This window comes from Ambystoma mexicanum, chromosome 7p, assembly GCF_040938575.1.
Source record: "Ambystoma mexicanum isolate Mex_15411 chromosome 7p, UKY_AmexF1_1, whole genome shotgun sequence".
Taxonomy (NCBI): Eukaryota; Metazoa; Chordata; class Amphibia; order Caudata; family Ambystomatidae; genus Ambystoma; species Ambystoma mexicanum.
In genome coordinates this window covers 961679666-961704835 of record NC_090939.1, presented here as the reverse complement: position 1 = coordinate 961704835, position 25170 = coordinate 961679666, and the positions used below count along the sequence as shown (strand labels likewise).

Below are 25170 nucleotides of genomic sequence, written 5' to 3'. Positions count from 1 at the left end.
TCCTGATGCGTACTATGGAGGGGAACCACGCTTATCTGTATTGGTTCTTTGAGATAGAGGCAGCTTGAGTAGCCTCTGGATTGTGGTGGTGTTTTGGTCTCCAGAGATAGCAAGTTCTTTGGGTGGTGACTGCTTTGTAGTTATTGCAGGCTGTCTTGAACATGATGCATGCTTGAATGGGTAGCCAGTGCAGCTCCTTGAGGATGAGTGTGATATGGTTGAATTGTCTTAATCTAGTCCTACAATGAGGCATGCTACAGAATGGTGGCCAGCTTCCAGAGCATCCAATGTGGCATGTGGGTCTCCTGTGAGAATGGTGTTGCTTTGTATGTCTTTGGCGTGACACAAGTGCCATTATGGGTCTTCCTTTGTGGGTCTTTACTGCACACAAACTGGACCACGGATCATATAAAAGGAAGAGGCGGGCACGATGAGTCACCTTAAAGGGGACAGTAGGTGAGGCACAAGAAGAGGGCAAAGTGAAAAAAGGCTGGCTGGTGAAGCAGACAGGAAACACAGCTAAGTAAGATGGAGTATCAAATGGTGCAGTTCAGCGGGGGGGGCAGAGCTGGGAGCGAACAGGGGGACCCCGTTTTGAATGAGTAGATGTATGGGTGGAGGAAGAGAGTGGGGAACAGGATGGTGGAGGTGAAGGGGGTCTCCACTTTTAAAGGTAGAATTGACATGGGATAAAGCGGAGAGCAATGTCATGGTGGGAAAGACAAGGCAGTGGGCATTACCATCATCCAAGTGAGAGATGACCAGGCCTTTGACAGCTCTTTTGAAACTTGGGAGAGCAATGAAGGGCTTGCTTTGCAGTAAATTGTAATCTGGTGCCATGCAGGATGGGACATTTTGGCAATGTGTGTTGGAATGAGAGATCACACTCAGTGGTAAAGCCAAGAGTTTTTGCATTGGGTGACACTTGAGCCATTAATACATAAGACCAGTTCTGGACCTGGGTATGTGTAATAGGGTTTCTAGGAGAATTAATTCCGTTTTTGTTGGGTTGAGCTTCAGGGTGGCATTTGGTAGCCAGGCTTGGATAAGGGCCAGACAGTGCTGGATCCGATGGATTTCATTGATATATGATATGATATGATATGGTATTTATAACGCGCCTATACACAAGTGTTTCAAGGCGCGACGAGGCAAGGGAGGGGGAACAAAGGAAAGACAGACAACGATCCTACTAGGCCAGGTGACATTCAGATCGCGCAAGTGGATGGGAAGGGGAAAGGGAAAAGTGAGGGGGGAAGCGAGGGGGGGGAAGTGCAGTACAATGGATAGTACAATAAAATAAGATAAATAAAACGGCCATCAGGTGGCAGTGTTGATGCAGTTCAGCTGCTTCTCATTTGCATATTGGTGTATCCTGACATCCGTGTTGGCACAGAGGTGGTTCCACATATCCTAGGTGGTTCTACATGGTCCCACAGGTACCATGTAGAGGTTGATGTCAGGGGATAGGGTGGAGCCTTGTGGAATTCTACACTTTACTGGGAAGTGCTGGAATCTTTTGGAGTCCATCTGGTTGATTGGGTCTCTCCTGGACAGATAGGAGACAAACCTGTGCAGGATTGTTCTTCTTGGTGCCCGTGAACATGGTGAGGAGTGGTTCATGATCAAGGGTGGCAGAGAGGTTGAGTATGATGAGTAAACATGGATCCCGCTTGTCCAGGATGTGGAGAATAGTGTCGATAAATTATATGACTGTAGTGGCTGTCTCTGTGCTGCATCATGGTTGGAATCCAAATAAGTAGTCCTGTAAGAGATTGTGCTGAATCATGCTTTGGGCAACTTGATGGCAAACGTCTTCTTGATCACTTTGCCAAGGAAGAGAATATGTGTGATGGGGCAATAGCTGGCTAAGTGTTCAAGGTAGAGGATGAGTTTCTTCAGCAGTGGAAGGATCTGTCACCCGTTTATTGCTTGTCCTATGAAGACTTTCACAATGAAGGTGGGGAGAATATCGTCTTTATAGGTAACGGGTTTGAAGACTGCACAAGTGTTCGTCAGGTTTTCTGAAGTAATTCTCCTGAATTTGGTCTTTCTTTATATATAGCTGGGTGGTGTAGGCAGGGCATCTCTGCTGTGTTTGAAGCTGCCTATGTTTTGCCATATCGTCTCTATTTCATCTGTGAAGAAAGGGTTGATTGGATTGTATTTGTAAGTGGATTGTTATATTACAGGTTCTGTCAGGGGATTGATAAAGTGCTTCTCTGCTTGAAGGAACATTTTGCTATTGTTGGATGCTTCCATAATGATTTGCATAATGTAGTTTGTTCCATTGCTTCCCAGCTATCTACACGCTAAGGTTGCCTGTCGATGGACGCCCTGGGTTCTTAGAGTTAAGAAGAAAAAGAAAGTGGCTGGGCAGACAAAAGAGCAGGAAAAGATTAGAAGTGATTAGTAAGTGAACGGGCCACAGGTCATGTGACCTTGATTCACTTGCACCAGCTGAGCAACTGTTTTATGTGAGCACTTCTCCTGTTAGAAGTGGACAGGAGGTGCCTATTAGGGACTGCCTGCTTGGCTGTTAGCTTCACTAAGATGGTTAGAAGCTCCCTGTGGATTGGATTGTACCTTCAAGAAGTTAGCAGAGAAAAGTTCCAGCGAGAATTGGGTCCTTACAAGTATTAGCAAAGAATCTAGGGAGTCTATGTTTTTATTGGCTCATGATCAATCCATTTTTGTAACAACTTATAGTTTAGAGAGCTGATGCGTTCAGAGTATCTTCGTGGTTTGACTAGTACCCCCATTTATTTTGCAGGATGCTTGAATAATAATCACAGTGTGGAATACATTCAACCATTGAGCTTTGTGTGGGTAGTATTGACTGACGTAAGCGCAATTTCCATGCGTATTCTTAGAGTATGAGTATTCTACATCTCTTCATAGTATTTTAATGTAAGTTTTTAAAAACTATATTTATTATTGCTTGACAAGGCAACAAGGACAACTAAAGCAGGGCAACACACAGGGTGGCATGAATTCATAAAGCTACAATTTCCCATAAGTGAATTACATTACAGTATTTTATCGTTGAATATAACATTAATTCACAAGGCTCTGGTTGGCTTCTGCCACAACCAAAGAGTCTGTGGTACATGGAGGGTCAGGTGAATCTGGATCTCCCCCTCTCTCAGCAGACAGCATCTGCAGGCATGTCCGAAAAGGTGGCCATATGTCCTGGGGCATGCTGCCGGGTGGTTGCATGGAGATCCAACGTTCCTCTGTGTCTGATGCCCAAGTAACATCATAGAGCCATTGCTCTACAGTGGGTACAGCTGGTCGAAGCCACAACAACAGTATTCAACGTAGTGCATGGAGCATACAGAGACTGGCCAGTTTACGGCCGCCCCCATGGAGCGACGGGAACTCATGGAATAAGCAATTCATGGGGTTCAGATCAATAGTACGTTCAAGCATCACAGATATAAACGTGCACACCCCTCCCCAGTACTCAGAGATTTTGGGGCAGGCACAGGCCATGTGGAGATAACCTGCATTGTCAGTGTGGCATCTGGGACAAAGTGGTGAATGATCCTGAGACATGATGTGAAGCTTGACAGGAGTGTAATGAAACCTGTGTAGTACCTTGAATTGGATCAGGCGAAACCTTGCGTTTAGGGACACATCCCGGGCGCGTCCGCACATCACCTCCCACCTTTCTTCAGTAGTATCGGTTCCAACGTCCCTACCCCAAGCCTTGCAGAGCATAGTAAGGGGTTTATTAATCTGATCTTGCAGTTCTGCCTATATAAATTAGACACTGCACCAGCGAGTACAGTTGTTCCCATCACAAGCGTCAGCAGAGGCGTTGCTAGGGGGTGGCTAAGGGGGCTATAGCCACAGGTCTTTTGGTTGTAGCCCCGGATAGAAGCTCAGGGGATACAACCAAAAGACTAGCTAGCCCGAGTCCCGACAGTCCCAACATTAGCCTAGCCCCCGATCCTTTCCAGAGCTAGCAACACCCCTGAGCGTCAGCAAAGGCACACCATAGCCCAGCGTATTGTAGCCACCTGGAGGGGAGCCCACTCAAATGCCTATGCAGGTCAGACCAGTTAAAAAATTAACCCTATTTGTACGTATCATCAAGAGTGGAGTAGCCGTCAGCAGCCCATTTGGCCACTGCAGCTTTGCTCATCCTGGGAACCCCAGGAATGAGGTTCCTTAGCGGCAAGTCTTTGTCGAATGGGTGGAGGCTTCCAGTCCGCCTCCTTATTTTGTCCCAAGCCAATGCAGTGGTAGCCGCTGGCTTGGACACACACACACCCGAGTTCCTCCACAGAGGGGGGTAGGGCCAGATAGCGGAGTTCTCTGGGTCCGGTAGCAAGTCATTCAATTTTCACATGTGGTAGCGGCGGGATCTCAACAGACCAGTATGCCGCATAGTGGGACTGAGCCGCAAGCCAGTATATCTCGAATTCAGGGGCGGCAAGGCAACCTTGATTATGAGATCTCACAAGAGTGGACCACTTTAGTCTTACCGCTCCAGAATGCCACAGGAAGCTATTTATCATGGTTCTAAGCTCAGTGAACAACGCTGCACCGAGCCACAGAGGAACATTTAAGAAGCGATACAGTATTTGGGGCAATACAACCATCTTGAGGAGAGACACCTTGCCAGAAAGAGTGATCGGCAGCTTAGCCCAGGAGAGCAGTTTCAGCTTGAGTTGTTGCAGATAGGTCACAATGTTTTGTTCACAGAGCGAGTCTTGGCACCTAGTGACCGTAACTCTGAGGTATTTTAATTCTGTAGGGGCCCACACGAACCCCATGAGATCCGCTTGGGCTGTAATGGAATCGGTGAAGGGAAAAAGCTCAGTCTTAGCTTGGTTAACCCGGAGGCCGGATAAAGAGCAGAAGTAAGAGACATCGCGCATAACAGGGTGATGTATAGTAATGCATTGTCTGCATAGAGAGAAATAATCTCGGCGAGCGAGACAGTGTATGCTCTTATGCGAGTGTTTGTGTTGCAGTAAATCAGCTAGGGGTTCCATAACTATTGCAAAAATAAGTGGGGAAAGAGGGCACCCCTGTCTGGTCCCCCTGCAATATCAAATGGTCGTGAGAGGCGGCCGTTAGTGCATACACTGGCTGCAGGCTTAGCATAGAGCAGCTGTATCCAAGACCAAAGTGGGAACCGAAATTACACCTCTCGAGCACTGCCCAGAGGAAGCGCCAAGAAACAGAATCAAAGGCCTTCTGCACATCCAGCATAGCAGCCACGCGCGCAGCTCAGGGTCAATTTGGGCCAGGACATTAAACAATCGCCTCAGGTTAAGGGCTGGAGAGCAGCCATGGATGAATCTGGATTGGCCATTATGAATTAGGTGTACCATATATGGGGAAAGACGAAGGGCGAGCACCTTAGAGAATACCTTAACATCGCAGTTGATCAGTGATAGGGGGCGATATGAGCCACACTGTTAGGCAGGTTTACCGGGTTTAAGAAGGACCGTTATCACTGCCTCTCTAAGTGTCGGGGGCAGTTCCTTTTTAATACCAGATTCGTCCCATAGGACAGCTAATTGGGGCCTAGGAGGGATTTATAGCTTTTATAGAAGTCGATGGTGAGTCCATCAGAACCCGGGCCTTATTGGGAGGCAGAGCGGCAATGGCAGGGTATATCTCTTCGACCCCCATGGGGGAGTCAAGGGCATCCCTAGTTTAATTAGATAGTACCGACAGTGGTAGCCCATCTAAGAACGTATCTATGGCAGCACACTGGGCCTCATCACTCTTGGTATACATATAAAAGGAGCGGAACACCTCATTCACATCATTTTCAGTGTGGGCCTGTATCCCATCAGGATCCTCAATTAAAGGAATGTGACGCCCACCCTCCTCCTGGTGCACCAACCTAGCCAGCAGGCTAGCCGGTCGTTCACCCTCGCCATATTGCCTCGTCGGATAAAGATGGATTTTATTAGAGCCGAGTAGTATCTTCCCCTTAGCTCTAGCGGCCCGCAGCAGCGCATCTTTGTTGAGGTAATTTATTACTCTGCCAATGATCATGCCAGGGAGGGAGCACCATGTCTGGGTTTCATCGTCGCCGAGCGGTGGACTCCCTCTATCCCGAAGTGGGGCGATAGCTTGGGGCCATCCAGCAAGGAGAGGAACTGAAAATGTTGTCCTCAGGCATGCCAATAATGCGTATATTGGTACACCGGGACCTGGACTCTAAGTCCTTGTTCGATCTCTTGCACCTGCTTGTAGAGCGCAGTGACGTTGGTCCTAAGCAAAGTGATATCGTCTTCCGCTACGCCAACTCTGATCTCTACCTCGAGTGTCAGTTTTCTCCATGCGGTCCTTTATGACGCTAATCATGCCGCTCATATCATCCAACTTGGTGTTAAGAGTTGTGAACCCCTCCCGCATGTAGTGCATCATCTTCTGCATCTCAGTGGGTTCACTTTTGTCAGGAAGGGATGGGCCTGCCACAGATTCGCCGGGGTCACCCGGCTCCCTTGGAGTAGTTATGGCAAACATATTAATAGAACTTTGTTTCTTGCCCCCTCCTTTAGTCATGGTGGTACTCCGCTCAGGGGACGAAGGGGGATGGTAAGAAGGATGTAGAGAGGTAGCGTGCTACAGGACGAGCAAGAGGTAAGTTGTGAGCAGAGGATGTGCCCACTGGGGTGATGCCCCCTGCTGTCACAACCCAGGGGGTAGCCTACAAGAGTGGCTTCTGAGTCACTGAGCACAATACAACAGTTGTGGCTGGAAGCTCTGGGGAGCAAAGCAAGAGAGGACTGTGGAGCTTGTGCTAATTTGTGGCCAGAGGCTGAGGCAAGTTTGGCTCCTACACAGGCGTTCTGCGCTGTAAAGTAGTTAGCATTATACAGGATATGGGGCCAGCTGGTAGGCAACGGGGGACACCCCGAGCAGGGAAGTGCAGGACGGGTGGGAGTTCCACAGGCAACGCTGTGTGAGGTGAATCAAGGCTTAGGGGCTCATGGTCACTGACCTGGCATCCGATGAGTCGGACAACAACTCAGGTACACCGACTCGTGGCCCTCGGCGCAACCGGGTATCATATATCAGGTATTGCAGCTATACAGATCAGTAAGTGTTGAGTGCAGCAAGCAGCGAGTCAGGGCCGGGCTGGCTGCCGTCCAGCAGTAGAGTGCCACCAACCAGCGTAGGGACGCCACTCACCACTGGGTCTAAGGCAGCGGCGGTGCAGGCTTACTGTCCAGAACAGTGAACGTGTTCCTCTTACCCCCTGCTGCAGCGCAGTTAGGCAAGTCTTAAGCAGTTTGAGTATCCCAAGGTATGTCGGGCAGTTGGCTGAAACGGCTCCAAGCTATCACCTCCCAGCCCATGAGGGACAGGAATGGTAGCAGCATGCACCAGGCGCCGCCACGGGGTGACAGAGGGGGAGCAGAGAGCAGCACACGCTCCATGAGTCACCTGATGGAAGGAAGTCTGGAGACCACCGCGACCCGGGATTACAGGCTGGATAGCACAGGGCCTACACGGCACACGCACAGAATCCCCACTGCAGGTGGCCTATACATATCTGCATATCATCCGTGCACACCGGGTCTGGCACAATACTCCAGCCTGTGCACTCACCAGCAGGGCATCCCTAACTTTCCCCTCAGCACAGAGATTCAAGTCTTCGTGAGCCTCTCGGCAGCCTTCAAGCGGACGTGCAGTCACAGCAGGAGACGTGATCCAGGAGCAAGCCTCACAGAGTAGCGGCGGCGCAGGTAGCAGACCAAGGCTGGCAAATTAGGTAGAATTTGCTGTAATATGGGGCAGCAATCATCACAGGTCTGGAGGCTGGTAGCTGTTGCCAGTGGGGAGAGCCCAAGGTAGAGGCAGTGTCCCACAGTGCTGCACAGCTAGCACGGTAGCTCCAACAGATGGGGTGCCATCGTCGGTCTTCGGACTGGACAGGTGTCATACACAGCAGCCCACACACAGTTGCTCCATGTGAGCCATGCACACAGCGTTTTGATTTCTCTGCACCGGAGCACTCGTCAGGGTCCAAAGTTAGCTACGTGGGAGCTGTGACTCTCAGGATACTTCGGCTGACATTCCTGTGTAGAAGCGTGCTGTGGAAGGATAATTACACTGCCGTGGTGGATCCGCAGGCTGCAGAGCCGCTCGTTCAGGCAGCCATCTTGTTTGCGCTCAAGAGTGCCCCCTGTATTTGAATGCTTTTAATACATAAAGAGGATTCTAAATATTTTGGCAACAAGCTGAGCTGATGTCTGCTGTCTTGGCACTACCTTTCGGGGGTGGTGTTTCTGTATTGAGTGTTCCATTTATTCTTATTCCAAATGATGTTGAATGAGGGAAGGGGGAAGGTAGGCAATGGCCATGAGGAAGGTGACCCAAAGCAAAGAGAGACTTAATTGAGGGTGCCATTTGGGGCTGCAGGTGCAACTTCAGACAGCAGGAATTTGCTATCTGTAGTTATGTGCCACTTTCACTTCAGCCTGGACAGGTCGGATGCCTGTTATTCAGACCAGTCCAGGAGACTGGGAACCATTCCGTTTCCGGCCAATCTGAGGAGGTATGAAAGGGCTTATTGGGCCCTTAACTAATCCAGGTCTGAACCCAGATGGGACACACTTGGCATAAATGGGGTACTGAGAAGTAGGAATGAAGATTATACCTTGTGAGCAACCTAAATCTCCAATGGAACATCTCGGGGGAATGGTCGGAAGGGAAGGTCAGTCCAGGGTCCCAGGTCAAGATGTAACATAAGGAGACAACTTTCAGCAGATCGAACTAATAGAGGCAGGTGAGGGGAAAAGGTGAGGGAAAGTCCAACATTGAAGGGAGAGGCAAAAAGTACCGCAGGTGGAGGGATTCACCCTGTGAGTTAGTCAAAGCGAGGTAACCATGGGAGACACATGCCGTAATAAGACTACTAGTAGAGTAGAAAGGTTATCCTTAACTATTGCAAATCAACACAGAGAATTGGAGGCTCACCCAGAGATGTGGGATGCAGGGAGGAACAGGGAGGAAGGGTGCAGCAGTTGGGATGGACACTGTTGGAACACAATAAATAGTACAACATGGGGTAATGACAGAGTATTTGGAGAGTGGAATTGCTCTCTGGGCCTTAATTGCAGACACTTACTGGCCATTTTCATTGTGGCAGGTGAGGCATATTGGAGCAGAGGATGAGATTGGTGAAGAGGGAAATACTTGTTCCCTTGGCCAACCTCCCTTTGTCAGTCTGCTTGCTTGAGTGCCCTGCATTCAAGAGATTTTAAAAGGTCAATTTTTGCAGGGATCTCCTCTGATTTACAGGATCCTGTGGTGTGGAAAAGTACATCAGGCAACTGTCCAGTTTCACAGATTTTGGGTTTGCTCTGTCCCTTTATCAAATATTCCATCTTGGCATGGTTTCTGGGTCTTTGGGAGGGAGTATTCACAAAGGTCTCTTCTGATGTATGGCACCAAATGGCCACTGACTGTGTGCTGCAAAACTTCGTATCAGCACCCTATTCATCTACGTGAACGTCCACATCTGTTGATAGGATCTCACAGTAAGGGTTGGACCCACCTTTTTCGACCTGGTGTCCTGTTGGCCAATAACCCTTTCGTCTGTTAGCATCCGGTTCCCCTGTAAGGCATAATATGGCTGTTAGCCCCAGGTAGGCCAGCTTTCATGGGTCACAGAGGCCACAACAAGCTTGAGATGGGGTCAGGCTCCAGACTTGTTCATAATGCACAGCGGAAAGTGCACATGTTTTTCTGTCTATTGATGCCAGGGATCCCGTTGGGCAGTCAAAGGACCCCGGTAGAAACTGCTTAGGCAAAGAGCACTTTACGAAGCTAACCCATTTGGTACATCTCACTTACATGCAGAACTCATTCAGCTGGCATTCATAAAATGTTTTACAAAATTGGAGTTTCCCATAGCAATTGGAAGTCCAGCACAGTGGCATAGATTGGAAACAGTTCCGAAGATTGGACTCGACCCAGGAAATGGCAGACCTATAGAAACCTCCCCGGTGGAGATTGTGAGCAGAATGGAATAATTGAAAGTGTCATAGATGACAAGAACTATCCTGAAGTGCCTCAGTTGCCACCTTTGTACAGATTTTCAAGCACTGTGAGGAACCCAAGAGTGTCCTCACTTCTTCTCGCCCTGTATCCTAGTCTAGGGTGGCCAGGGGAAGGCCATTGCTCTTGGATCCTGACCTTGGGGATGGGGATGCGACAGAGGATCACCTGGGTGGAGGAAACGCAATGAGTGGGGAGGAAACATCCTTAGGTGAGACATGGTATCCCCCATTTCCCTTTCATAATGAAAACTCTGTCCCTCAAGCCTTTATGGGATATTGTCAACCATTTCCCTGTGTTTCCCTTACAGTTTTTACACTCAGTTGGATACCTTACAGAGACCTTCGAATGAGCATCCCCGTGGTGCCGGACCACTCTGTATATGGCATCTACTTAGGTTTCAAAAGTTCACTCACTCCTTGGATATTCAATTATATTCACGTTGTTCATCACATACGCCTTAAACTCAGTTTGTTGCAGATTTCTTCATACAATGTTGCCACTTGCAACCTTGGTTCTAACACAGACCGGTCTGCTATCAGTCTCCCCGACTCACCAGCTGTGCTGACTTTACTGGAGCGGCTTTGTTGTCAGAGCCATGGACAGTACCACAGCGGCAATCGCTCCGCCACCCCTTGGCCATGGATGTGGGAAAACCGTGGGTACCTTCGACACACAATGCACCTTTGTTCAGCTTTAATTGGTTCCATGTGATAATGTCCCCGCAAAAATGTTATCATGCAAACAATTTGCCAAAAAATTGCAGTTTTTCCAGGGACATTATTACATGGAAGGTGCGGGGGACACCCCTGGTACCCCCAAAACCTTTTTTTTTCAAGGGGAGTGGGGAACACCAACGCAACCCCTGCTCCCCCTGTCACTATACATATGGCCACCTATATAATGTTACAGAAATACAATGTGAAGGTGGGCACCACAGTGGTTGGGTCCTTTAATATAAATAAAGTTCATTTAGGAAAATTGTGTAATGTTTTAACCTGGAGCTGCCAGTCTATAAGTGATCCTGTGGCATCCGGATCGCACTAAACAAATTGCAAGAAAAAGTAAGGTTATAATACCGTACTTAAGACTGGTGCTTCTCAGTTGACCTTAAATAAGGTTGCTCAATCGTATATAGCTCTTGCGTAAAATAATTCAAATGTCAAACAAAATATATTTCCAAATGGTACAAAGTTTTCCAAGAGAAATGTTTAATTCACATTTCTTGGTTTTATATTTCTTGATTAGTTCAGATATTACGAGGCAACTCAAAATCGATAGGTCAATTATTCACAATAGTACATATGCCAATGCATTTCGGTCTGAGACCATCTTCAGGGCTGTACTGAAGTGAGTGTAGAATCTACACAATGTTAACATCAAACATTCATCGCAATACACATAAATATAATCGATAATTCAAAATAAAGCAAAGCACATACCCCAAATAGATCCAAATAGATGTTGAATATGTAGGGGAAAAATAAATATGGAAAATATGTCAACACACGTCATATCTCTAACCAATCATAGTTGTTTACCATCTTAGTATCCCATGCCCTGTACCTGCTAATCGTGAGTTGTCCTCTCCTGTGAATGCGTTCGTAGAACGTCTCCAATATTCCTGTTAATTGTCAGAGGGGAAGTATGTATTACTATTACTATCGCTATATCCAAATATGTAACTATTTGAGCCGAGGAGGTTAAATGGGCTCTTACCTGCACACGTATGATTCGCGCGCGGGACCGATCGCGCTCGCTGTACAAGCGAAAGTGAACTGCGCGCGGCCAATAATGCTTTTAAGGGTAGTCATGGGAACCTGGGCGGGGCGTCGAGCAGCAGCATGATGCTGCTGCACGAACGCCTGTACGCCTCGGGACCCACCGCCCTACGGGAGCGCAGGGGGGCGGGACTGTTGCCATGACTACAAGGTGTGTGTATGTAGTGTGTTGCTAATGATGGAATTAACTTGTGTGGATAGGGGTGGACAAAGCCTAAGCAATTAGTTAATACACGTGACTTCGTTCTATATCCGTGTACGTATTCTGTGAATGTCAACAAACGTAGGTATTAAATAAGGTTAGAACCTGGATATATGGAGTGGATCAAGAGACCCATACATGCATTACTAAATATTTTAAACTGTTTCATAATGTGCAATTAGTGCATGTTCATGTAAGTACAAAAATACCAGAATACATCATCAAGTTCAATCACACATTTACAATGTGTCCTCAGTTGTGTCTGGATCTCAGTCCATAGCGCTTCTCCATCCAGGAAAATAAAATAAAAAACCATATTCCTAACAAAACCGTGAATCTGGCTTTTTAGAGAAAACACATATAATTAATCTCTTCATTAATTCCCTTCGGTGTAAGGGAACTTAGTCTGTCTATCCAGAACGTTTCTCGTTGATCAATTCTTTTTTGTAGATCCTCATGTCTTTCTCTTCTTTGGACTCTTTCCAGGACTACAAATTTGATCTGTGCCAGATTGTGTTGTTTACTCTGCCAGTGTCTTGCTACTGCAGAGCTTGCAGTCTTGTTCCTGATACAAGATCTGTGTTCGTTCCACCTGATCTTTGCTGTGCGTTGTGTTTGTCCGACGTAGTATAAACCACAAGGACATTTAATTCCATATATGATTCCTGCCGTGTCACATGTGGCATAGCATTTCAGTTTAATTTTTTCTCCAGTATATGGATGATTTATGGTTTGTCCTTTCATGATATATCCACAGTTGCTGCAGTTAAGGCATGGAAATGTACCTATGCGGTCTGTGCTTCTCTTCTTTTGTGGGGGTCTGGTATGGACTAATCTGTCTTTCAAATTGGAACTTCTCTGGTAAGCAAATGTAGGGGGTTCTTTAAATAGATGTTCTACCCTCTTGTCACATGTTACAGTGTTCCAATTTTTCTTTATGATTGACTTAATCCGATTGCTTTGGCGTGAATATTTCGATACAAACACCAGTGGGGGACAGATATCCTGTTTGTGTATTTTGGGTTTGAGTAGTTCTTCTCTATCCTGTGTAACCGTGCGTATTTCTGCTGATGTAACTTCCTCTGTTGAATAACCGCGGGCCAGAAATTTCTTACCCATCTCTTTTACAGCTCTTTCGTATTCACTCTGATTACTCACAATCCTTTTCACTCGAAGCAATTGACTGTAAGGTAAATTCTTGATCAGACTGGGTTGATGAAAACTAAGTCTGTGTAACAAACTGTTCCTATCTGTGTTTTTCCGATAGATGGTAGTTTGATATTCTGTTTCTGTGACAGTGATCGCAACGTCTAGAAAATGAATGGATTCACGTGAATATTCGTATGTGAACTGTATCCCTGGGTCTATGTTGTTGATGTATCCAAAAAATTCTAATAGATGTGATTCTGTGCTCTTCCAGATGCCGAAAATGTCATCTATGTACCGGATCCAGGTGATAAGGTCTTGATTCCATAAGTTGTTTGTCAGGACATGTTCTGTTTCGAACTTGTGCATGAAGGAGTTAGCATATGAAGGGGCCATGGTTGCTCCCATGGCAGTGCCTGCAACCTGTAGGTAAAATTCGTCTTTAAATTGGAAGTATGAATTGTTACTAATGAATTCCAACAGTCCCATGATGAACTCTTTTTGTGCAGCTATTTCTCCTTCCCTCTGGAACACTGTAACATGTGACAAGAGGGTAGAACATCTATTTAAAGAACCCCCTACATTTGCTTCTCTGCCCAAGTCATGGGGAATCGATGTGTATAAGCTTTTGACGTCTACCGTGAAGCAGATATTGTTGTTGTTGAATGGAACGGTTCTTAGGTGTTGTAGGAAATGAGTAGAATCTTTAATATAGGAACTTGTTTTTTGAATCAAAGGTTGCAAAAAATAGTCAATGTATTTACCGAGTGGTTCGAGGATACTGTTAATTCCGGCTACTATGGGTCTTCCCGGCGGTTTCTGTGTATCCTTATGTATCTTCGGAAGAGTATAAAAATGAGGTATTTTCGGATGAGTATTAGTCAGAAATTTCTTTGTATTATGATTTATCCATTCCAATTCTTCTGCTCTTTCCAAAAGTTTGTCCAAATTACCCCGGATCTCCTCTGTAGGATCTGCGTCTAGTGATGCATAAGTGTTGATGTCCCCAAGCTGTCTATAACATTCTTCTTCATAATCGCTTGTATTGAGTAGAACTAAGCCTCCTCCTTTATCAGCAGATCGTATTGTTATCCTGTCGTCTCCATATAAGTTTTTAATGAGTTCCAACTCATGAGGTTTCATGTTCTGATTTCTCGGGTGCCTGAATTTGATCTTCTCAAGGTCTCTTATGACCTGTTTCTGGAAGATATCCACCGAGGGGACTGTTATTGGAGGGATGAAATTGCTCTTTCCTCGGAATTCTTTAAAGTCTGAATCTTCTGTATTTCTAGGATTCTCTTCTTCTAATTCACTGAAAAAAACTTTCAGTTTCATTTTACGAACCAGTTTATATAGTTCAATCTTAGAATCAAATAGGGTGCTGTCGTATGTAGGAACAAAACTGAGTCCCTTTTGTAATGTTTTAATTTCAGACAGGGTTAGATTTCTAGAGGACAAATTAATCACTATGTTCTCTTCTGTTGTTGTCTCGTATTCGGTTTTGTATTTTGCCTTCCTTTTCCCCCTTCTTGTTCTCTTCTTCCTAATCCTAAAAAAGGCTCCCTTTCTCTGTTCGGTGTTTCTGTTGTGCCTGCTGTACTTGATGTTCCTGGTGTGGCTTCTTCTTCTTGATTCTGTATTTCTCTCTCAGTATCGGTTCCAGAGCTAGATGTCTCACTTGTGAAGTTTTGTTTTGGTTTCCTTAGTGGAGGGCCATATTTTTCCATCCATGTATAAACTTCACCTTTTAAATAATCGTAAGTATCCCGTTTGAATTTTCAGATTTTTTTGGCTTCTAATTCCGTCTTGTACCCAGATAATTTTTTGTTGATGTCCTCCAGGATGGAATCTACTTCTTCTCTATTTAATGTAGCCACTAAAGACTTCTCAATTTCTAGGATCTCCTCTCCCAGATCTTTAAGGTCTTTGGCCAGTTCTTGTATGGTTAATAAAATCAGATCCAAAGAGCATTTATTTAATATAGCCTCCCATTTTTTTACGAAAGCTTTACTCTCTTTGCATAAGGTGGGCCTCAATTGTAGACGTAGGCCTCTTGGTATTCTTTGACTTTTATGATATCTCCCCAGTGTTATCGCATGAAGTTTACGATTGATCTCCTTTCTTATCAGATATTCTAGTTGTTTAATTTGACTGGTTGGATCCTGTTTCTTGTTACTTGTTGCACTAAATCCACTGTCGGTGATGAGACCTACGATTTCGTTCGCCTCTTCGGCTGTGAAGCCTAGCGTATCCGCTCTATTTGTCGTTAAGCCTTCAATGTCCGCAAATGACATTATTTCTTGATGATTATGGTACTGTAGAGGAAGTCCAAAGAAATTCTTTAAAAGTTGTGTGCCTCCACCTTGGATATGCCTAGGCCAAGTTACAGAAATACAATGTGAAGGTGGGCACCACAGTGGTTGGGTCCTTTAATATAAATAAAGTTAATTTAGGAAAATTGTGTAATGTTTTAACCTGGAGCTGCCAGTCTATAAGTGATCCTGTGGCATCCGGATCGCACTAAACAAATTGCAAGAAAAAGTAAGGTTATAATACCGTACTTAAGACTGGTGCTTCTCAGTTGACCTTAAATAAGGTTGCTCAATCGTATATAGCTCTTGCGTAAAATAATTCAAATGTCAAACAAAATATATTTCCAAATGGTACAAAGTTTTCCAAGAGAAATGTTTAATTCACATTTCTTGGTTTTATATTTCTTGATTAGTTCAGATATTACGAGGCAACTCAAAATCGATAGGTCAATTATTCACAATAGTACATATGCCAATGCATTTCGGTCTGAGACCATCTTCAGGGCTGTACTGAAGTGAGTGTAGAATCTACACAATGTTAACATCAAACATTCATCGCAATACACATAAATATAATCGATAATTCAAAATAAAGCAAAGCACATACCCCAAATAGATCCAAATAGATGTTGAATATGTAGGGGAAAAATAAATATGGAAAATATGTCAACACACGTCATATCTCTAACCAATCATAGTTGTTTACCATCTTAGTATCCCATGCCCTGTACCTGCTAATCGTGAGTTAATTGTCAGAGGGGAAGTATGTATTACTATTACTATCGCTATATCCAAATATGTAACTATTTGAGCCCAGGTTCCCATGACTACCCTTAAAAGCATTATTGGCCGCGCGCAGTTCACTTTCGCTTGTACAGCGAGCGCGATCGGTCCCGCGCGCGAAACATACGTGTGCAGGTAAGAGCCCATTTAACCTCCTCGGCTCAAATAGTTACATATTTGGATATAGCGATAGTAATAGTAATACATACTTCCCCTCTGACAATTAACAGGAATATTGGAGACGTTCTACGAACGCATTCACAGGAGAGGACAACTCACGATTAGCAGGTACAGGGCATGGGATACTAAGATGGTAAACAACTATGATTGGTTAGAGATATGACGTGTGTTGACATATTTTCCATATTTATTTTTCCCCTACATATTCAACATCTATTTGGATCTATTTGGGGTATGTGCTTTGCTTTATTTTGAATTATCGATTATATTTATGTGTATTGCGATGAATGTTTGATGTTAACATTGTGTAGATTCTACACTCACTTCAGTACAGCCCTGAAGATGGTCTCAGACCGAAATGCATTGGCATATGTACTATTGTGAATAATTGACCTATCGATTTTGAGTTGCCTCGTAATATCTGAACTAATCAAGAAATATAAAACCAAGAAATGTGAATTAAACATTTCTCTTGGAAAACTTTGTACCATTTGGAAATATATTTTGTTTGACATTTGAATTATTTTACGCAAGAGCTATATACGATTGAGCAACCTTATTTAAGGTCAACTGAGAAGCACCAGTCTTAAGTACGGTATTATAACCTTACTTTTTCTTGCACCTATATAATGTTGCCACAAACTCTTCCCGGCGACATTATGTACAGCAACCATATAGAGGGACATTATCACCCGATACCCTTTAATTCCTAGTCTTATGTTTCTTATCCTCGAGAGCTTGTGAAAGTAACTGTTTTCTTCCTCTGAAAAGGCCAAGGGCAATACCCTCTCCTTGTAACCCTTTCTGGTCTCTCTGTCTTTCGCCTCATATTAAACTGCCATCTCGGAACTGCTGCTTCCTCAGGTGTTTGGTCTCGCTCAGAGTGTGCTTTTGTGCTTTGCTGTTTATCTGTGTGGGGCAGTTTGACAGAAGTCGGGTATGTGTAATTATCAGTAATTGCCGGAGGCTGCCTGACCCTAGTGGTGGGACATGTCAGGTATACGGCTCTGGTGTTAGTCCATTGTCGCTCACAGTGATCTATCCGAGAGAATGTGTTTGTGGCGGGAAAGGGGGGTGGTTGAGTTCCTAGGTATCCTACCTGGTAGGATGAGGAAAAGGTGTTACAAGGAAAGGGATACAGTGTCTCACCTTCCAGTGTCCCACTTCCACTCCCGAGGACCCCCATCCAGGTGATCCTCTCGCACTGGTCCACCCCCAGGAACTGGATCCAAAAGCGATGGCCGTGTCCTGGCCACCTGGATGATAGATCCCCCATGGACGACTGGCAGGTGAGACACCTTCATGTTTCTCACAGGGGACACAACTATTCAATGCTGTATTTTCGGCTCATGCATGGTTGAGTTACTTGCAGGTTTAAATAGCACCTTGGTAGGGGTGGCATCTCCTGTAGGGAACCAAGCAAGGAATGTGATCTGAGATGGGGATGCTCTCCACCTAAGTGTGGAGGAAGTCTGCACGGCTTTGGATTACCAAAGAAGTGGAAGGGCCCGGGGCCCAGATTATGTTTCAATTGACCAGTTTAGGGAGGAAGAGAGGATATGGGGCCCGATTTTATGTAAAGTGCATATTGCAATCATTGACAAGGGCCCGGTACCGGATTCTTGGTTAAACACAGTTATAGTCCCTAGATACAAGAAAGAAGGCTAAGCCTCTCCTGCCAACTCCCGACCAATCTCCCTTTTGGAGAGTGCTGGGAAGACATTTCGTAAAGCTATCCTCCATCACTTACATGGACGGGTGGACAATTATAACATTATTAGTGATCTGCAGGCTGGGTTTCAGCAAAATAAGAGCACCATCGATCAAAGCTTCCGACTGTTCCTTTTGATCCAGAAATACACTGTGCTGCTGAAACCAAGGCTGTACGCTGTGTTTCTGGGTCTAAGGACAGCCTTTGACAGTCTTCAGAGATAATCGTTGGAGGATATTTTAGGAAAGAAGCACCACCCCTTGTTTGCTGACAGTCATATAATCACTCTACACTGAGTACACTGCTGTCGTTCAGTATAGTCTTGGAGGTGAGACCACACCACCTTTCAAAGAGGATATAGGCGTTAGGCAGGGGTGCATGCTTGCCCCCCTAGTTTTCAATGTGTAAATTCAAGAGGTTATTGATGTTCTCCTGCTAATGTGTCAGGATTGCCCTAGGATGGGTACAGAAAAGTACCCGGCCCTGTTTTACACTGATGACGCTGTGATCCTGGCTACCTCACCTAAGGGCTTGAAAGCTACCCCTAGTGTCTTCCTGGATAAAAGTAAGGAATTGGAACTAAATGTGACCATTGAGAAGGCAAAGGTAATGGTATCCCAGCCATATTACATGAAGCATATAGCCTTGCCTACTTTTGTTGACGAGGTGCGGTTAAAACATGTTTCATTTTTCGATTACCTGGCAACCAGGTTCCATGAACACAGTGGATGGTCTGCCCAGGCCCAGATAGGTAAATCTCAAACTAATCTGGGAAAATATTGCAGAGCCACTACATCTTTTTTGTTAAGCATGGCAGTGGTGCCATAAACCCTACACAGGAGTTATACAAAAAACAGACTAACAGACTTTCACAGTGTCCATATTTGGTGCTGAAATCTGGGGGTATGAGAATCCCAGGACGTTAGCTTCCTTAAAAAAATAAGTGTTTTTTGATACTCCCTCAGAGTGCGCCGTCGGCTCTGGTACATTTGCAACTGGATGTCTCTGAGGTGGGAAGAGTGGTTTCTTTTAAACCAGTTTTGTATTGGTTTAGATTGTGGTATATTATGGTACTTAAAAAATATTTAGATGCTTTGAAGCATTTAATGAGCCTAGAGGGCACACATGTTTACCTTGGGTTAGACACATAAACGAATCATTGTATGAATTAAATGAGGCCAGGGCATGGGAGAATCCTCAAAGTATAGCTAAGGCAGATCTTCAGAGGATTAAAAACCTTGAGCATGATAGAGATAAAGAAATCTTGATTGAGGGGGCCCTTCCCTCAAAGCTGGACCCTGATTATTTATTGCATAAGAGCTGCCAAGGTTTCGAAGATTATCTTGAAGTAATTACACCGCCCTTTGAAAGGTTCTGGTATGTGTGATTTAGGTTGGGGATTTTACAATTGGCTGCTTTCACAAAACCGTGGAGACCTGATGGCACGGGGGTTTGGATGTATTACACTTATTTATCTGTGAAAAACTGCATCATTTAAGATGCATTTATTTAAGACCAATTCTGAGAGGTGCCGGGATTGGCACCACAAGAAGGGTCATGGATTTTTGTAAGAGCTCACAGGAACCCTATATAGTGTACGCAACTGCTCGTTTTATACATAGAGCATGGCTATGTAGAATTACAACCATGAACATTAGGAATAATAGTAGTAATGTGCTTGGATAATTGTTGATTGAAGATGGAACTTTGTACATAGTAATGGCTGGGTTTATATGTTATGAGGTTGCCAGGTCATCCATAAACGATTATGCGTTTACTCTCCTCATGTTTACTATACAATGCTCCAGTTGTTCATATAAAGTTGTATTAACTAAATCTATTTATTAATTTAATCTGTCTGTGTAAAATGTGGTTATGAATTTTAAAATGTGTATGTGTTTCTTGCCTGTATGCCGAATAAAAGCATTTGACTGACTGAGTTTTAATTTCATCCACCCGGGGTTCCATCCCAGCAACTTTAAATTAAGTAAAATAAGCATTTGTTTTGATTTTCTCCACCCGGGGCACCACTTTGGTAACTTTAAACCACACAGTCAGACTCCTCATGAAAGGTTAGCCCTTTTAGAACCTTTTGGCGCTCTCTAGATAGTATCCCCTTCATGTATGTAGCAGACAGACACACTTCTAAACATTTATATCAGATTTCATTTTTTTTAAATAGACTGGGATGGATCTGTGCAGCTAACACAAAGCAATGTTGGAGGTAGATATCATCATTGGGGAGTTGACTTTTAGACTTATCTAGACCTTATTTTTTTTAAACAAACCCCAAATAGGGAAGATAATCTTTGCTACTGTAAAGTATTCCCTCTGTCCTTCTGTACTGTGGTCCTAAGTGCAGACAGGGAATGGGAGAGGGAAATATGCCTATGACAGGGACATCGTTTCACCAAAATGCCAGGGGCAGCAGAAGTGACATCACACAACCATTGACCTCTGTAGACATCACAGGAAGTGATGTCATTTGATCCTACCCCAAAGTGATATCACGGGAAGTGATGCTACACAACCTTTCACCCCTTGACAAAATAGGAAGTGGCATCACATAGCATTGTTCCTAAGTACACTATGAAAAATATGGTTACGATATCACTATAATGTGATATACATTTCATACAAGAATGGATCGCCATATGTAGTGTTAAGATCAGTGTGTATAGGCCCATTTTACTAAATTACTGTGAATGCAAGCAGACGTCCATGGTCAATTGATAATGTGTTATTATATAGCACTTACGCTTAAGTGCTTTATATAGAACAAATATACATACAATATCACCCAACCTGTGTTGGTACTCATTTATCGACCTAAGAAAGATGAAAGGCTGAGTTGAGGTGTTTAAGAACACACTGAATCAGTGACTCACCCACTGAAGTGTGCCTGAAATAAACCTTTAATGAGTCTAGTCATTATTGTATAGAATACCGGAAAGACAAAGGGCCTCATTACGACCGTGGCGGTCCGGAAATAACGGTGGCGGTAAACCCGCCGCCACCGTTGTTTCCGGACCGCCTGATCCCGACCCCTGCAGGCGGGAGGTGATGTTCCCGCCAGGTCTGACCTGGCGGGTTTAACACCGCCCGCCTGCAGGCGGACGAGGAAACACCGGCAGCATTACAAGATGCTGCCGGTGTTTCAAAATGATCCCGATTCCCATTGAGTCCCATAGGACTCAATGGGAATGGGGATTTACACCATTCCGCCTCCGTGATTCCCGGAAAACCGGGGTTGTGATGCCCCGGTAATTCCGGGAATCACGGAGGCGGAATGGTAATACGAGTCCGGCGTTAACCAGGCGGTTTTACCGCCTCGGTTAACGCCGGACTCGTAATGAGGCCCAAGTATTTGGTATTCCTATTCTTTCTTATTTAGGGTCAATGCTGAAAGTGTTAGACTTGTAGAACCCCTGTATTTTTTTTAAGAGGCCTGTACAAGAAAGCCAGCCTTTCCAGAAGCAAAGAGCCACATGGTGCTGGCTACAGCACAGGACCCTGCATACATTTTCTTTTTTTTGTTAAACCTTTTTTTTAGAGGTAGCAAGCAAGACCGCATGGGTAGCAAGGGAGACCTCAGAGGTCACAGTTGCGACCCCTGGAGACCGCTAAATGACATCCCTGGCCTAGGAGTACAGAAATGGGACACACAATCCTAGGATATCCAACTTGTGACCCTGAGAAATAGCAAGATTTAAAACAAGAGTTTACCATTTGCCAGTCAGACAGCACAGCGAGTTAAACACTCGCCCCTGATATCTGGGTGTAGCCTGCTGTGGCAAGTTCTAATCCCGGCAAGGTCAACTCAGCCTTTCATCCTTCCGCAGTTGATAAATTGAGTACCACTCTGTGGTATAATAATGTCATCTGTTATTTCAGTGCTCTGAGATCCATGGGTGTGTAGCACTATACAATAAATAGGTATTATTATTGTTATTTCCCCTACTGTCTGGTACTTGTGCACTGCCTGCAAGCTCCGTCCATGCATAGAGTGGGAGTAAGCGCACCGGGTTGTAAATTCCGGCATGGGCTCTGGACCAGAAATCCACATGAATGGAGGCAGGATGGGTAGAATAAAGCTAAAATCATACCGTTTTTGCTCAATGTGTTACTGTAGGAATTTATATATAGTCATGTTGGTTTATTGTGCGATTTGTGCACTTTTCAGGTTATGTCTTTAAAACAGAATATAATTTAAGCTCATGAAACCCACAAGGGTCTGAAATGATATGTGGTCAAGTGCCTAATTTGAAGACTGCGACGTAATTCTTACCAAATCATTTATGAACTCAAGTAACTCCTGAATACCTATAAAGCTTCTTCATTCTGCTGCATTCTAAAATATGATACATGAAAATAAATGTCATGCAGGGTGTTTACTTTGAATATAGTAACAATAGTTGATTTTTTACCTAAAATCACTTTCCCGGACACGAGTTACATCCAAATCTTCTATAAACTTCTCTCCTTTCATCCAGTAAATTAAAGGACTGACATCGCCACTATACCCAAAAAAAGCTCTGCAAGTTAGATTAGCAGAACTGCCTGTAACATGAAATAAAAGACAACATGTTATTGCATATTTGTGCAAGAAAGTTTCAATTGTGTTCATTGTTCAAAATTGGGTTTCAGTTCAAATTCTGCAAATCAAACATTTATAGAAATCATGTTCACAGAAGGTATTACATGAATTGGAACCTCCGCTCTAGCTCTCTGTAGTTATTGCATGAGTTTAAAGCTTGGGAGCAAGGCAACCAGAAGTTGCAGAAACAGAATACATTTTGAGGAATGCTCAGTTCTCATTGGCACAAAGGTCATACTAAATTTGTTTATTCATTTAGAATAATTATCCAAAAAGCATGGTGTTGTTACCTAGTAACATCAGTAATAAAGAAATAAAGTTCAATGCTACACAAATTCTCTTGCTTCAAACCAACTGCAATTATTCAATTGTGAGGGATGTTGCCCATGGTGCAATGCTCAGGAAGAGAGGTACATGTCAGTGATATGGGCTTCTCCTGCACTGTTTGATTGTGTAACTTCTAGGAAGGAGTGTTTGTTAAACTACTTGATATTTCACGCATTTCATTGCTGTTTGAACCAATGTGTGGCCTCCAAGGGGTTCTGGATGAGAAGCCTATTGCAAGGCAAAGGTTGATAAAATTCGATCTCCTGAGAGCCATACACTGTATTCTCAAAAAACGCTTGCTGAGCATAGACCCTATATTAGATTTATGGATTTGGGACTTATTATGAGCCAACAATAATGAAGACGTACTGAATATATTTCCTTGGTATCCCCTGCGTGTCATCTGGAGAACATATAGACTCATTTTAGAATGTGCACTTCACTGCACGTGTATGATTTTGGTTCTGCTCCATCGTGTATGAGTCATATGAAGATTTAAGCTCATTTTCAAAAAGTTGGCTGGAATTGGCTTAGAAGTACGTTTGATTAAATAAGCAGGAACAGTGTTTTTCTTCTCTTTTAGAGCCTAATTGTGAAATAACTTAAAGGGTGACATCAAATTGCAGGTTGAACACGAGTCGAATCCTATAGGGCCTTCTTGACACTCACGGGTTTAATAATCAGAATATCTCTGGTCATATTATTATCAGACAGAATTTTATCACAAGAACTAACTCACATCATTAGAACCTGTTCATCACCAGTAATTCCTGAATTTTGGAGTCAGGAAAATAGAGAGTTTGCTGGGCAATCTTACATTTTCCAGAATAGGAGAATATTTTGCCAATTGATCTTAGCCACCAAATACCTTTAGCCCCAATTCAAACCTTATTACAGCACATAGGGTAGAGTTGGGAACAGCCAGTACCTTCCCGCAAAGTAAACCCTCTAGATGATGCCAAAAGCATGGTTTCATTGCAAGAAATTCTGCCCAATAAAACAGCGAACGCATAACCTTATTTTTTATTTTATTGAGCATTTGTAAGGCAATTTATAGAACAGAATTGTCTTTCAAAGCACCAAAAGACTAAATGGGACGGGAACAGGGGAAATAATAACAAAGGAAAAAAACTGTAAATATACAGTCATGGGGCCTCATAATGAGTACAGAGGTAACCCTGGTGATGCTACCGCAGGTTGCAGCTGGACACCTTACATTTTACCGGCACCTAGCTTGCCGGTGCCACCGGGACATTACAAGTCCCATCGGACTGGCAAGGTAGGTGCCAGTAAATGTTGTTCCCCATTCCCGTGGAGTCCCACTGTTGCTAACGGCGCCGGCACTTTCGTGAAGAGTCTGCCTACCATGGCCGCTGCGCCGGCGGGGTCAGACCTGTCAGGCGCTGCGGCCCCGGAAGGCGAACTTGTAATTTGCTAGTCCAGAAACAAGGGTGCCGGTAAGCTTACTGCCACCCTTGTTTCCAGACCAGCAAAGTCGTAATGTGGCATTCGGAATTGCAAGTGTATCGAGGAGAAGTGCAGGGTATGGGGATGAAGGGGAGAGCAAAGGAGTGGACAAGTACTAAGTTCTAAGGGGAGCCAAAGAGGAGAACCTCAGGCTAAGTGCTAATAGAGGCGACTTTCAAGGGTGGGATGGGAAGCAACCAGGCAGGGGCCTGCAGGGCAGTGCAGTGGGAGGGGTGCTGGTATTGACTGGGAGGGAGAGTCTGATCCTGTGTGATTCATGGGGAACAGACCACCGGTGACAGTGGCAGTGGGGTGATTGGCAGGGAAGGGAAAGAGGTAGAGAAGAGCAGAGTTTTGAGGAGTTTCCGGAACTTAATGAGATCCGGCTCAAGTCTGAGAGGGGCAGGGAGGCTGTTCCAAAAGGAGGCACCAGCCGAGAGGAGAAACCTGCTCCCCCCCCATCTGCTTGGAGAGGCTGGAGTAAGAGGAGCCTAGGGCTCTAGCAGGGGAGGATTTCCCAAGGGAAATTTGGAGATAACGTGGGCCAAGGCCCCAGAAAGTCTTGCAGATGATGCAGAGGGTCTTGAATTTGATCCTTGCAGCCACCGGGAGCCAGTGGAGAG

General features: G+C 44.7%; 1 protein-coding gene across 3 annotated transcripts in view; it reads right to left on the bottom strand.

Moving 5' to 3' along the window:
- Positions 1-25170, bottom strand: part of IL1RAPL1 (interleukin 1 receptor accessory protein like 1) — a 2334001-nt gene that overhangs the window by 699445 nt on the left and 1609386 nt on the right. For all 3 annotated transcript variants that reach the window (XM_069637303.1, XM_069637304.1, XM_069637302.1), the window contains one exon: positions 22584-22716. In XM_069637303.1, coding sequence (XP_069493404.1) covers positions 22584-22716 — 133 coding nt within the window. The remainder of the gene's footprint in view (positions 1-22583; positions 22717-25170) is intronic.